At 37.0% G+C, this 15,261-nt stretch overlaps 1 protein-coding gene across 1 annotated transcript in view; it reads right to left on the bottom strand.

Annotated features, from left to right (window-relative positions):
• LOC106947665 (copine-9-like) overlaps positions 1-512 on the bottom strand; it is a 111,439-nt gene extending 110,927 nt beyond the window's left edge. Inside the window, exon 1 of the mRNA XM_015032815.1 lies at positions 103-512. Within this exon, the coding sequence (XP_014888301.1) occupies positions 103-182 (80 nt within the window). The 5' untranslated portion in view covers positions 183-512. The remainder of the gene's footprint in view (positions 1-102) is intronic.
• Positions 513-15,261: the final 14,749 nt, after the last annotated feature.

The raw sequence follows: 15,261 nt of genomic DNA, 5'->3' as shown, positions 1-15,261 counted from the left end.
GATCATACTTTAAGACAAGTGTATTATTATTATCCAATGAATATAATAATAATAATAATAATAATAATAATAATAATAATAATAATAATAAATATTCTTTACCTGCAGGACACAGTAACTTCTATCTTAGTTGCAGGGACTCTGGTGTTCAGAGGGTCGAATTCGCCTATTGAAGCCATCATCTCGCCTCACGACGCTGATGATCATCCGCAAAAAGCGCCTGGAAATCCGGACGAGTGGAAAGATGTGACGGTTCAGCACTTGGATCGTGATCGCAGTAAATCCATGGCTGAGATCTGCCTCTGGGTTTTCACCTGCGGAGCGGCGGAGGCGGGAGAGGAAGAGATTGTGTGGAGGGGGGAGAGTGAGAGTGGGGGCGGCGGTGGCTGGGGGGGAGAGACCGGCGGGAGGAGAGAGGCGGAAAGTTGGGAGGCAGATTTAAAGTTCATTCAGTTCCTCCGTCGTGTGCGGCGGGCGGCCACGCTGCGCTCCCAGGGTCTGTCCCGGCGGTGGTTCGGGAAGGAGGAGAGCGCCACCTGCCGGTGGCTCCTGGAAGCAGCGGCAGCAGGAAGAGCAAGATGCAGCTCGTTTGTCATTTCCAGGCGCGTTGGTGAACTTTTTTTTTTTTTCCACACATGTAAACGTCTAATACACTCCAGGTTATATAGTTGCGAACGGCATGTTTTGACTTCATTAGTGCTATTCAGATGCCTGACCTTTTCCGTCGTTTCCCGTCATCTCTAATGAGGGATTCCCCCTTCTCTGCCAAAATATATCTGGCTATTTCTGCATTACAACAATAGCAGTTTGAAAATCCTGTTTATTAGAAATACATCAGAGTTTTTTCCCCTTCTAACTTCATTTTAGGGTGAAAATACAGAAATTCTAATGTAGTAATATTATGCAGAAATCAACTAACAGGATTAAAACCCTAAAAAATAAGTTACTTAAAGAAAATTATCTACATATCTGTACAATAATTTGTGGAACAAAGTATCAGTTACAGTTTATCTTTGGTTAAGGAGTATGGGACTGCCATTTGTAAAGTTACACAGTAAAATAATTAACAGCAACATTTCAGTTTATTTAGCCAGTCAAAGATAGTCAGATTTTCACAATGATACATTTAAATGTCATACCTAGGTATTTAATTTACAAGCTACAGATTTAGTTTCAAACTTAATATTTAGCCTGTCACAGAGAAAGTCAAATTAAATGGATAGCAGTCTAAACAGTTAGCAAGCTAAAATATATTTAGCTATCGTTAACAAGCTAAATATGTAGATTTCTTGCCAAATATTTAATTAGGAAGCTTATTTTAAAAGCCTGAGCGAAAATATCTAGTTTGAAAATATTTTGTCATCACCATTGTAATTATTTAGTGCAGCAACTAAATATTTAGCCTGTCAGAAAAAGTCAAATGTAATGATTAGTAAATCAAATATTTAGCTAGCAATCTAAATAATCGACTAGCTAAACATGTAGCTTTCTTGCTAATTATTTATTTAGTTTGCAAGCAAAAATATTTAGGTCTGAGCAAAATATTTAGTTTGAAAATAAACATTTAGTTGGTACACTTAAAGTACATATTCAGCTCAGAGTTAAACATTTAGTTAGGAACTAAATATTTAATTTGTAAACTAAATGTTTAGTAAACTAAATGTTTAGTTTGTAAAATAAATATTTGGTACACAAAGTAAATATTTATGTCCAGCAAACACCTGGAAAGTAGTCTATGTGAGAGCTCAGCAGAAGTAGTTCTGCCAGGTGTTTGCTAATTGCTTCTGGCTAGTCTGAAGGAACTGAGTGGGGAAGAGGGAGGAGATGCATGGAAAAAGTGGTGCTCTGTCCACACAGGCGTTTTTCCACCACTGAATGGTTCACATGGAGACTGAAGGGTTTCTTAGACATGCATGAAAGAAATAAAGAATAAAAACACTCCAGGTATGTCTTTGAGGAGGGAAAACATTCTAACATGTTGTAAAGCTCAAGAAAATTGATTTTACATAATACTGTTCCTTTAACAGTTTGAAATTATCAGTACTTAAGTTCATACATGTAAAGTAATGTGTGGTTTCAGAGCCCTTCGTAGTTGGAATCTTCTGATTTCAACAGACAATTGTGTGTGTGATCTACATTAATGTTGAGGGAGTTGAAAGAAAATTTTAATTTTGAATTGAAAATCACCAACTTGAGAATGCTTAAATAAAAGAAGACTTAATCATTTCAAATGCATGACCTTATCAATCCCCTAGTATCTGGCTGTCTCTAGCATATTAGCTTGTTGATATTTTAGTGTGAAATTTCCCTCAGCAAAGCCTCCTAAAGTATTTATTCAAAACTGGGTTGATTATTATCTGACTATTTCTTCTTTCACATCTATTATTTGGTGCTGTTGCTTGAATAATTAAGCAAAATGACACTTGAACATTTTGTTCTACAAAATGTTCAAGTGCCCCTAACTTCAGCAGTCTTAAAGACAACACATAAAGCAAAGCATTAAGGAAGCGAAGATTGAGAATTTTTCTGAACTTTCACAGTGCAGCAATCTCAACTGGAAACATGGAGAACGGAGAGCTGCATTATCCTGGACTGCAGGGCTGTGCCCAGAACATGATCGGTTCACAGCAGCCGAGCAGCCTGTTCAACCTGCTTCCATCTGGAGGAAAAATAGAACCGCATCTGTAGCAGCAGACTTCACAGTGGTTTCCTTCATCCTGCTGAGAGGCGACCAAATTCATCCTCTACACACTTCACTGAGATCCTTTGCTTGTTGCATGATTGATTTTTTTTGTCTGTGTGTGTGTGTGTGTGTGTGTGTGTGTGTGTGTGTGTGTGTGTGTGTGTGTGTGTGTGTGTGTGTGGGGGGGGTTTTCTTATGTAAACTGTATAATTAATTCAAGGCCGACTAATAATTCATAGATTTTTGCTTTATTGTAAAGTAAAACATTCCATACAGAATAATACTTTTGGTTACTGATGTCACAATTTCTATAACTGTCTGTAACCAGTATTTTTAAAATGTGACATGTCTGCTATTAAATGGTGCAGCTATTTTCTCTCCAGCACAAATCATAATTCCAAGGTATGGTCTCAAATAAAAAAGTGAAATGTTATAATTTACTCCATAGTTTGGGTTTCCACATTTTACAAAGAAAGTCAACCAAAGCTTTACATTTGTGGTTGTTTTATTGTTTTGGATCACTGTTTTATAATGTCTGTTGATAAAATTCAGATAAGCCACGTAATATTATTTTTTTGAATGCCTCAGAGAATTATTAGAGAACATTGGTGAACAAACAGCATCATGAAAATCAAGGAATACATCAGAGAGGTCAGGAGGGAAGTAATTGAGAAATTTAAAATCAGAGTTAGACTATAAAACAAAATTTCATGCAGCTCTGTTCACTCCATCATCCAAAATGGAACAGAGCATGGCAGAACAGCAAACCCACCAAAACATGACATCCAAGGAAAACAAATGGCAGAGAGGAGAAGGACTTGGCCAACGGGCTTATGGTAACTCAAGAGATGCTTGTGAAGATTGACAGAACAACATAGACAAGTCTATGAGTGCCAAAAAAGTCACTGTTTTCACAGCAAACTACAAGACATTCTGCTTGAAGTTTCTCACAAGCAATATAAAGGACACAGCAAGCATGTGGAAGTCCAAAATTGTACTTAAAAACATACAGAACCCTGGACTGGCCATTGCATCCCTACGTATTCCTGCTCTCATTTCTCATTTCCCTTGAGTGATCTGTTTGGGATTTCTGTTATATTCACAGAAATCACAACTTGATTTCTGTGAAAAAATTTTAACCGGGCCAATCAGCGAATAGAAAAAGGAGTTGTGAACAATGTGGAGTCTCTGGATTGTTTTTGGAGGTTAGGGTTAACCCAGACTGGAGGCCCCTCATCTAGCAACCCCACAGGAGCCTGGCCTGGTATCAAGTGTTTGTTACCATTCAAAAACCACTTCTGATTGTTGTTGTTGGTTGTGCAGGAGGCTCGACTTCTGCTTTTCAGTGATCTGCAGTTGCACAAATGCGCACTTGCCATTTCCAACGTTTAGTTGGGGCATTGTGGCTTAGTAGCAGATTATTTTCATTTAAAGTGGCAAGAGGCTCTAAAACTGCTGAACTAAAGCAGAACTGAGCATACCACAATCTCATTACCAAACGAAGATTGTGTGCAAAAAATGTGATGAACATGTTTTGTATAGTCCACAGAGTTATTTTTACCTGTTCAAAGACGCATAATAGGTCACGTTTGAAAGTTATGCTCTACTTTGTATAGGTCTATCATGTAAAATACCAAATAAAGTCTAGAGTGTAAAGTACTAAATTCTTTTAAAAAGGAAGCACCTCCTGCATTTATATTCAGTGGAACATATATTGAGTTGGGCCTCCACTCCCACTGTCAATTAGCACCAAAGGAAAACCCAAGCTGCCATCCTCTAACGAGACATCTCCGCTTCTAAATCTGGATGGCCTGCTCCACCAAGCAATTCCTCGTTAATCAATTCTCCTGTAAGCGTCAAGAAACCTCTTTAGAGCCTCCAATGAAGACCTCATCATCCCATCATTTGTGAAACAAAGTCTTGTATTTTTGGAAAATGTAACGATACATGGGTCTGACAGTCATATGAAAACCTGCCCAAACATATGGAGGGAAAAATCAAGAGGAAAAAGAGAGCGCAAGCAGGAAATGATGATGTTTACTGTCACACGAACTTGGTAGGGAGTTAAGCTAAAAAAAAGGGGGAAACTCATTCTCCCGAGAAGATTCAAGTCGAACAATTGTCCAAAACATTCAGGGCTTTGCAGATGGTTCGTCTGTGACAGACCGTGAATGTGACTATATCAAGTTTCCCCTGGTCTTGTTGCACACTGATAACAGCAAATAGCGCGTGTGTGTTTGTGTGCGTGTGTATTCCTCTGTCTGCATGTGTGTCTGCAGATCTACTCAATTTTGCAGCTGATCAGGCAGAAATTGAAAATGTTCATGGGGCCAAGGAGACAGCAGAGAGAGAAAATGGGAAGTGGGGCAGAGATGGAGAGAAAGGAAGATGGAGGACGTGGTGAAGGGGTGGGGGGTGTTGGAATGGGATGAAGAGAAAAGCTAGAGGAGGCAGAAGAAAGTCATGTTATTTACCCAATTCCCCCTTTGGATCGTCCATAGAGGGGACGCGTAATCGCATGATAAAAGGGGACGAGGGAGTGTGTGTGTGTGTGCGTGCGTCTGCGTGTGTGCGTGTGTGTCAGTGGAGTGGCAGCTAATTTTCCAAGGAGGGGAAGTCCTGTTTAGTTTTCATCTCAGGGTCCAAGCAGAAAGCAGGTCCATACTGACAGAAAGAATGGAAAATAGATGATATTCTTTTGTTTATTCAAAAATGTTCCCCTGATATAATCTGCTCATTCCACTTGCCTTATACCATGTGGTATGAAGTCTGAGGTCAGGATGTTCTAAGTGTTTTCTTATTTTAGAAAGACAGCCATGACTGTAAAATAAGTTTGGTTGGATTTAAAGTCACAAAAAAAAACAAAAAAAAAACATATTAGTCACTCTGATTTTGATTTGGTGTCACTGTAGGAATTATGGATGAACAAAGATTTCACTGGTTGTAAAAAGTATGACTTCACACTTAAAAATCATGCAAAAAATGTGTTTTACATTTTAATACATAACTGTGACCAAGTGCTGTAAAATTTTATATTTTTTAAGAACAAAAACTTTTATTTGATTTATTTAAATTTTATAACTGACTGAAGCTCTAGGTAGGTGTTTACATTTTCGTTTTAATTCAATTTGAATAAGTTTTCTAAAAAAAAAAAAAGTATAAAGGGAGTATTGTGTGTTTATAATGTTTTCGCAGTAATGTATTTAGCAGTCAGTTCATGTGTTTACTGGAGTCTTTCTCCTACAGTGTAAGGTTTTTCCATATTCAATATTATACATTACAAAAATACATTAAACTTTCTGGATTATTTTTGAATTATTTTCACGAGATGATATCACTATCTGACACTTTATCTAGAAGTGGTAAATAAAGAGCCGTTTTCATGTGTGATCTCAAAAGCTATCACACAAACAAATATGAACACACAGTTAATGAGTCGATCTTATTCAATCAGTGTTCAGCACCAAAGAGTTAAAAATTTACAAAGATGCATTCGCTAGCTACATTTTAACCATAAAATTGCACAACTTGAAATTATAAAAATAAATTTGCTTATTGGAAACACACTAATCTAAAAAAAATCTCACGTTTTTTGATAACAGGTTTTTGCACTAGGATGAGATGGTTTTTCAGCTGTATCAAAATAGATGCATCTCACAGAAATGCAAAGAAAACAAATTTTTTCACATCACACAAATCACATGATCAGCAACGGGATGTTACTACTGGTAATAACCACGAAGACAGGAAGGAGTAAGTGGATGATGGTTTTTATTGGGGTTTTTTCTCACAGCATCAACCAGCTCATAAAAGTTTGTGTGCTATTCCAACGTGTTGAATTCATAGCTTTTTGGTAAAATCAACGACTACAAAACCACTTTTGACAATTGATGACTTGGACCAGGTGATGATATTGAATGTTTCCAGAGACATCCCTTTTTGTTACTGTTTAAATAATGTTTCCCCATAATCTCTTAAACCAGCTCAATGATGATTAAATGCACAAATCACAAGCTTTCGTCTGGCGATACAGTTGTCTCTGATTGGGAACTGATAAGCCTATCTGACGATGCGAAATGAGACGCTTCACAGATCCAGCGAAGATAACTACCTACTAATTCACACAAGCACGTGCTGATTATAGCAACGCAAGCTGGTACACTTAATAACCAAATCTGCCATTCATAGTGAGAACATTAGGAAATAGATGCTTAAAATAAGCACACATACTGGCGGTGTGACATGGATAATGAATGAGCAGCACTTGTGCTTTGTCAGTATTTTTCCAACTCACTGTGAATGTTTTCTGGATTTCAACAGAAAGCCCAGTTTTGAAACATCTTTGATGATGTGACAGCATATTTGATTCGCAAGGCCTGTGTGTGGATGCCTTGTAGTCAGCAAAGTGACTGCCAACATGCAGCCTGTGATCATCTGAACCTTCTTATGCAGAGAGATCACAAGAGGCTCTTCATTAAACCACATAAAAGAGTAACAGAGAGTGAAGAGAGAATAGCATGTTTAGGCCTGCGTTGCTGTTTCTGTGTTACAATCATATGATTTTGCATATGCTGAAGTTAATTAACTCTTGAGTGATCTTTATATATTGTTAATGTCAATAGCTTCCATTCCACAATTATATTGTTTCCATTGACAATATAATTGTGCAAATTGGGATTAGAAAAAAATTCTGTAAATGGAAACACAGCAGTTTTGAAAAACTCAGATTTTTTGATGAAACGTTTTTGTGCTACCATGAGGTGGTTTTTCTCAGTTGCATCAAAATTAGTGTATTTTGCAAAACTGCAATGGAAACACGTTTTACACAAAACACGAGTCACGTGATCAAATACCAGATGTTGCTACTGGCGGAAATGGAAAAGAAGACAACAAGAAGAGGTAGGAGGTTTATAGTTTGGCATGTTTTTAAATTCAAACTTCTTCAAGTGTGATTTTAATTACATTTCTTATTTAATGGAAACACTGCAACTGGAAACTTTGGGTTTTTCAACATTAGCAAAATATAAAAGAAAAAAACAAAGAAAACATTTTGTGCATATTTTTAATGGAAACATAGCTTATGTCTTAGCAAATTTCAGTGTGCCAACCTACTACCTGACACCCTTTATTGCTGGGCAACATTCACGGGTCCCGCAATCTTGGAAAAGTCTAGAAATGTATGATATTTCCCAGAAATCCAGGTTCTCAGCCGTCCAGGACATGGAAAAACAACAAAATAAGGTTTAAAGTAACTTCTATGGGTTTCAACAGTTTGTTTACTGAGAAAAACACATTTTATATGCATTGCTACTAACTAGTCATTTTTGTCTTGAAGCCTGAATGTGTTTTTTTTTTTTAAACTACATTTTATGTTGCATTTCACTGTAAATTTGCCGACACCCCACCCCCAAAATTGCTCATTTCCATGTTTATGGTTCCCCCCAATGATGAAATGGGATTTCCTCCCTTGGCAACATTACAACTTCCATGTCAAAGGGTCAGGCATTCAGCCGCCATCCCTTCATTTCTTAGGAAGACAATGTCTCATAAATTTTGCGTTGTACTACATTTCACCAAGCTAACTTTAAGTGTCTTCTTCTATGGTGGAAAACCATGGTTTCACATCAGTTTATATGATTTTTATTACCACCTACTGTAAACAGTGTGGCTTAACAAGACTCCATTTCTTTTTTGGGGGGTGGGATGGCACTTTTGCATGAGGAAATAATACATTAACCGTGCAATCCTTAAATCTAAACATTACACAGTTTGAAATGAAAAGATGAGAAATGAACAAAACCACATCTTTAGAATTCACCTAAAAAGTGCTTTTACAAGACAAAAGTATTTTTTTAAATCCTCATAAATGCTTGATACATCAAGATATTTACCAGGACTTACCTTGTTTGACAGTCTTACTTTGATGAAAAAATTAATTTTCAAATTTCAAACTGATTCTGACAATAACTTGAGTCTCAATTTGTCTTTCTGACAAAAACAGCTCTGAATCTATAAGGAACCATAGCAGATTCTCAAAGAAGCCAAGCCAACATTACAATTATGAAGCTTGTGGTAAAAAACCCAGATGCCCTCATGGGCTTCCCTCCTCACAGCATCCCCCTGAAATCCAAAGGTCAGCTTGTCATTAAATGCGGAGATAAGATATTTATATTCCCTGCCCAGGCAGACAGCCTGATGATTCATCTCTGGAGTGATAAATCAACATCTATTACATGTGTTGGGGTGATCGGTTGAAAGTTTACCTCGACCGTTTTTATTTATTTTTTTATGTAGTTTTGTCTGAAAATACATAACTACATAGGTTGTTAGATGACTTTAATAGGGGGTTCCGTTCCCTATACCAGATAACCTAAGAGAGAAGTACAGTGACATCTAGTGGCTAACATTCAACAAAGCACAAAGAAAGAATTTTTATAAACCAGACAAACATGGATTATTATTCTTATTATTAATCAAACAGAATTTATCACTAAAATGTAAAGCATCTTAACCTTTTTTCACATAAAATATCAAGTGATGATCTCTGGAGGTTCTAATCACACCCAGGGTTAGAGTATTTACTTTTTTCTTATGTAGATGCTATGATGTAAGGGAGTGACTGGATCAACTTTGTCCTTCCTATTGTTTCTATGTCGAGCCATATTTTGCATTCGTTAATGACAGATTAAAAATGTTTTTATAAACCATTTAGACAAAATGAGGCAAGTTTCCCTCTCATACAGAGGTCAATGCAAAGTGTTTTACGGATAAATAAAAAGACACAAAATACACCAACAGAACCATGAAAAAGGTTAGCATTATTATTTTTTTAAAGTTAAAAGTGATAAATAAATGAGGCATAACTGATGAGCCAATTTACAAAACATGTACTAACACATTCCAAGTCAGTTAATCCATTTCAAGTGAGCCTACTTATTAAATGATGCAGTTAAGTTCATTTTTTGTACAAGTTGTTTTAAAAGAGTTTTCTGTCTAAGGAAACCCAGCAGATCACCTCAAGTTTCCATGGTCAAAGATAACAGATCAATCCTTAATTTATCATCAATGACAATTTGATACCATCCAGATCAAAGGACTAAGCAGTTTCATTATCAAAAACTCTGGTTTTAAAAAAATTACAATTTCTGTCTTGTTTGAATAAAACAAGACATCCATGTTTTTATGTTCTCAAGACCTGGCTGTAATTTACCTAACTGACTGGATTTATTGGGATTTAGCTGAGTATCATCAGCATAACAGTGGAAATTTATGCTATTCTGGCTAATGATTTTACAAACTGGAAACATATATGTAGTAAAGAGAATTAGTCAAAGCATAGAACCCTGTGGTACTCTACAAGTAACCCTTGAGTATGAAGAAGTTTTATCATTCAGGAATTTGTAGGACAAATAAGATTAAACCAGGTTAGTGCTGTTTCTTTAATTCCTACATGTTCAAACTCTTCTAAGAGAATATTATGATTGTATTGAATGCAATGCTGAGATATATCAGGACAAGTACAAACACAGCTCCATTATCTGAGGCCATGAGACTGTCATGTTTTTACCCAGAAACACACAGACACCATTACAATAACCCAAAGCCCTGGACATAAAAGCCTGTACAAGCCTTTCTGTGTTCTGTTTAGGTAGGACACTCTTCATTCTGGCATTTTAAAGCTCTAATAGGATAATTCAGTAATAGACTCAACGTGGGTGTTGTAATTGAGGTCAGAGTCTTTGACGACACCTAGTTTTTTTTTGCATGCTGTGTGATATTTAGCCAAATAAAGTGTAGGCGAGTGCTGCTTCTTTTCACATAATGTCACACAACAACCACAAACTATAAAGTGTGACATGAAATAGCAGAACAAAGATGGATGGTTTTCAAAGATCCTTCAATTGCTGATTGCTCTAAAAGAGATGGAGACATGCTTGAACTGCTTGTCTTTTTGGATTAGTAGTGAGTACCAGGTAGTAGCATGTAGTCACTGTCAATTTGCATTAAAATGGCCTCATGCTGGAAGCACACCCAAAGGACTAGCCAAAGTCATACAGCTTAGAAGGCATTTTCTACCAGGAAATGTATGTAAAATTTAATTCACAGATAATTTGGATGGCATCTATCTGTCCAAACTGGGTTTGATCAGACTGGTTTTCCCCAAAATGCATGCCAATTATCAACATAACCCACATCATTCTCAAGACACCACCTAGAAAAGCAGTGGTTGGATGACAACACTCTGTCGTCACATTTCTCATCTGGCAGGGGACAAGAGAAAACTATGGAGTCCGACTGCCAGTTACACCTCTGATTGGTGTAACTGGCAGTGTCAACACTGCCACCATGAATAACAAGGCTTATCCTCTGCCAGCAGTTTTATGAAGGATTTGATGTCACCTGTTCTGACCCCTGGTAAACATTTGACTGTGGTTGTTGGTGTCCCAATGCTACATTTCTGACAATGGAGATGCCAATTACCAGAGTTTGCTTCTTAGTGGGTGTGTTGCTGAGTGAGGGAAAATCTGTTAGAAACCAGACAGGTTGGTGGTGATCCGTGTGCTGGGTTCTGAAACTATGGTTCCCATGTAACGTCACCCAGCCGGCCTTGGGTAACAACTGCATGGGTTCTACCAACAGACCGCTAGGCAGAGAATCTATTCTTGTGGTCCCTGCACTGGCTAAAGGGCCAAGGTTATCTGCTGCAGCAGCACACAGCTGAGCTTCCAATTTTGAAACCCTCGCCACCAAAGCTGCAAAGATACATTAATATCACTAAAGGAAGCAGAGAGAAAGAAACTCAGACAGAAACATAAAGTTAGTAAAAGAATCAGGAGTAGCTCTAGCAGCACTAGCTCTAAGCTAACACCAGGATAACTAACTAAGCTAATTACCATTACCACACCAAAAAGAAACTGTTTGTAACATAAAAGGTTCCCAAACAGCAAATATATTTTAATGTTCTTATGTGTTAGAATATCTGTATGATCTAAAAACAGAGAAATTAAATCAAATTAAATAGATCCACAGGGTGCAACGACAATAGGAAGTACACAATGCATCTTACCCAGTTACAACACACCAAAAATCAACAAGCCTTCTGTAAAGGTGGATAATTATTTGTTTCTTCAGGAGGCACACAAACTAATTGTGAAACCTTTTGACTAAAAACTGTTGTTTAAGGTTCAAGTGAACACAAAGCACATCGTGGTGCATGAGCTTCATAGGATTAGCAGCATGGTATCAAAACCTAACCAATGGAAAATACAAGAATCAGGAACAAAATTGGAAGTAGGCGATTGAAAGTGGTTTTAAATACATTTCATGTCATGTATGACAATGAATGACAAATGTATAATTTATAAAACTGAATTTACATTTTTTCATTGTTGATATGTGGGAATTGGTTTTATTCTTTAATAACAAAGAATAAAATAAAAGCAAAACATATAACCCAGAGATAAAGGGAGCAGACGCCTCCTTCTTTCCTCTGAAGCATGAACTCTGGGTGACTTATAAAAATCCAGTTGATGCTGAGTCTCCCTCATGTATGTTAATCCACAGCTGAAAATAGACTTTACTTAGAGTATTGCATACTAAATCATAAAGTTTAGGAAATTACCAAGCTTTAAAAAAACAAAGTAAATATTAATAAGAGTTGGCGCCGTTTCACACAAGTTTCCTGTGTTCATATTGTGTCCTGAATTATATTCCTGCAATTCATTTTTAATGCAACAGATGGCAGCCTTGCACAAGTTCCTGGGAACAACCGACCATGTGCTGCGCAACGGAGTGGAAGCATGCTGGGAAAAGCTTTGTTGAACAAGGCTATGGCAAGCTCTTAAAATGAGCAATGTATAATTCAAATATCATTCAGTGCAAAAAAAAAAAAAAAGAGCAGACACAAACTGCAGCTTAAAGGCAACACAAAGCTGACATTATGACATTATTCTCACATCAGCAAGCACCGTCCTCTTAAACTCTCCTAAAACGCATGAATACACTCATAAAGAAAAAAGTAGTAAAAAGCCGTCTGTTCCCCTAATGACAAAACCTTCTGCTTCTCAAGAGGCTTCCCCTAGCTGTGCACAGGTCTATTTTCTCCTACTGACATGTCTTCACTTCAGCAGCTACACACCACCTTTTGCTCTCACTCTGCCAAATTTAGCACGCATTCGCACATGGGAAGAATATATACACACACACACACACACCTACACACACACACACACACACACACACACACACACACACACACACACACACACACACACATACAGCTCGTCAACTCCCCTGCTGCTGCTAACAGATGACAGGAGGCCTCAGGATCAAGGAAGATAGAGGGCTGTGAAAACAGAGGGCAAAAAAAAAAAAAAGCCATGTTTGTTTAGACAGCGTCCAGATGTGTTATGTGCGCTTTAACACTACGTGACCAGAAGACTGGCTAGAAACATTCAGTTTTCTTTGTTGTTAATTGTTTCTGTACTGTGTCGGGATAATCAAGACAAAGAATATAACTTTGTTTCACCTGGTTCATCTATTCTGCCTTTAGACAGACTGAATGTACAATCCCCCCCCACTTCAAAACATACAACCCACACTTTTTATGGACTAGTTTTGGCCTAGTTTAGCGTGAAGCTGCTAGCTGCAGGGCAGATGTGTTTCTCCCCTGAGTGACTAACAAAGCTCTTAATGGACAGACGAAGAAGGCTTGAATAGTTAAGGCAACATCTAGTCCCGAGGAAGACAAGTCGGCCGAATAAAGGAGGCAGGAAGTGAATGCTGCGCTGCACGCTCCTGTAGACGGCAGATTTTGTGCTATTTTTTTTTTTTTACTTAGACTTGTATGGGAATGTTAACCCTATGATCTGCTGAAATGACAGCTACTTACAGGATGAGTAAAATTTAAGATTTCACCAGGCTGCTTTTAATCCTGAATATTTGGACACCCTTTAAAGTTGACAGATCAATGTTTAATCCAAGTAGAAAACAACTGCACTATTAATGTTGTTTTACTGATTAATCTAAAAAGCATTAAAGAATGTATTTGCCAGCATTTCAATAAGAAGTAGCTTCTACAATGCACTTAGCAGATGCACATTTTCACCAGGTGTTTGCTAATTGCTGCTGGCTAGTCTGAAGGAGCTGAGTGTGGCAGTCACAGAAGAGGGCTGCTCTGTGAAAGGCTCACGAGCTTAGAAACTCTAACTCCAAGTTATTGTCCTGTTTGGTCAGCAGTGGTTTTGGTGGTTGAATTCTTTTACCTATTTTTTTTTCTTATTGTTGTTAAAACATGAACACCAACGCAAGTGAGGTTGACGATGTTTTGCCTCTGATTTCTTTTTCCCTACTTCATGCGGTCAGACAGGTTCTATATGTGATTTCTTTGTTCTCTAGGTGTGCCTATTGGAAATGAACTTTGCTTTCTCAAAAATTGTGATTAGTCAAAGCTGAACTGAACAAAAGGGGAAACAGATTTTTTTTTTTTTACTTGGGGCCAAATTTGAGACCTTTATGCCCCTGTTACAGTCACTCATAACAAACTGGGCATGCATGAGGGAGAACAGACTAAGTACTCAATCTAATAATAATACATAAATTTATTTAGCACTTTGCACTTTACGAAACTCCAAGATACTTATACATATAAGAACTTATTAATGAGAACTAGCAATGAAAACAATTTTAGGGAGTTTCACTGGAGCAGCGAAGTAGTGGTGAAGTGAGCGTTTTTTTGTTTTTTTTTTGTTTTTTTTGTTTTTTTCAAGATTTCAAAGTGTTGTGATATCACTTGTAGGCCGTAACAATAATAATAATTTGATACTAATTTCCCACATATTCAAATTTTAATAATGGTGCATCCCTAGTATTTGCTTAGGTTATCTTATAATATGATAATTTGTTTTAAAGGGGCAGCATTATGAAAAATTTACTTTTTTGAGCTTTGCATCATGTTATATTTGTATTCCTTCATATATACCTGAAGTGTTGCTTTGATTCTTTCATGCATGTTTGAGAAATCCCTTCATCTTCCCTGACAACCATGCAGAAAGGTTGTGATGGCTTCCTGAAGGCAGTGTCAGAAAAAATAGGAGCTTCTTAAAGAGACAGAGACCTAATTTCAAGGTGTTAAATTATAAAGTCAAATTTCTCTTAAGTCATATTTGATACGTACAGCAATTTTTATAACTGAAGGTACACTGAAAGAAAACAGCTGATCCAACATAAAAAATGGTTAAGTTGTTCCTATTAATCAAATTAAGTTTATTACATATATTAAGCTTAATAAGTTGTCATGTTAAACAAATGTAAATAAATTAAATTTGACAAACTTCATTTTACATGTAACAATTTAACTACATTTTTTAAGTTAGAGCTTGAACACTTGATTGTGGTATAAAATGACACTGTGTGCCTGGAAAATACATAATAATGCCTCTTTCTGAAAGCAGAACAATATCCAATACGTTAATAACAGAACATTTGAAAAACTTAAAAAATATACAGTATATAAATATAAACAGTGATTCTTAAGAATAGGGACAAAATGGGTTTTAATTTTCCCCAATTTTTATTTT

Source organism: Poecilia latipinna, unplaced genomic scaffold (genome assembly GCF_001443285.1).
Source record: "Poecilia latipinna isolate Pla-1442-1.1 unplaced genomic scaffold, P_latipinna-1.0 Scaffold251, whole genome shotgun sequence".
Classification (NCBI taxonomy): domain Eukaryota; kingdom Metazoa; phylum Chordata; class Actinopteri; order Cyprinodontiformes; family Poeciliidae; genus Poecilia; species Poecilia latipinna.
Note: the sequence above shows the minus strand (reverse complement) of the source record. Positions and strands in the feature narration are given on the sequence as shown.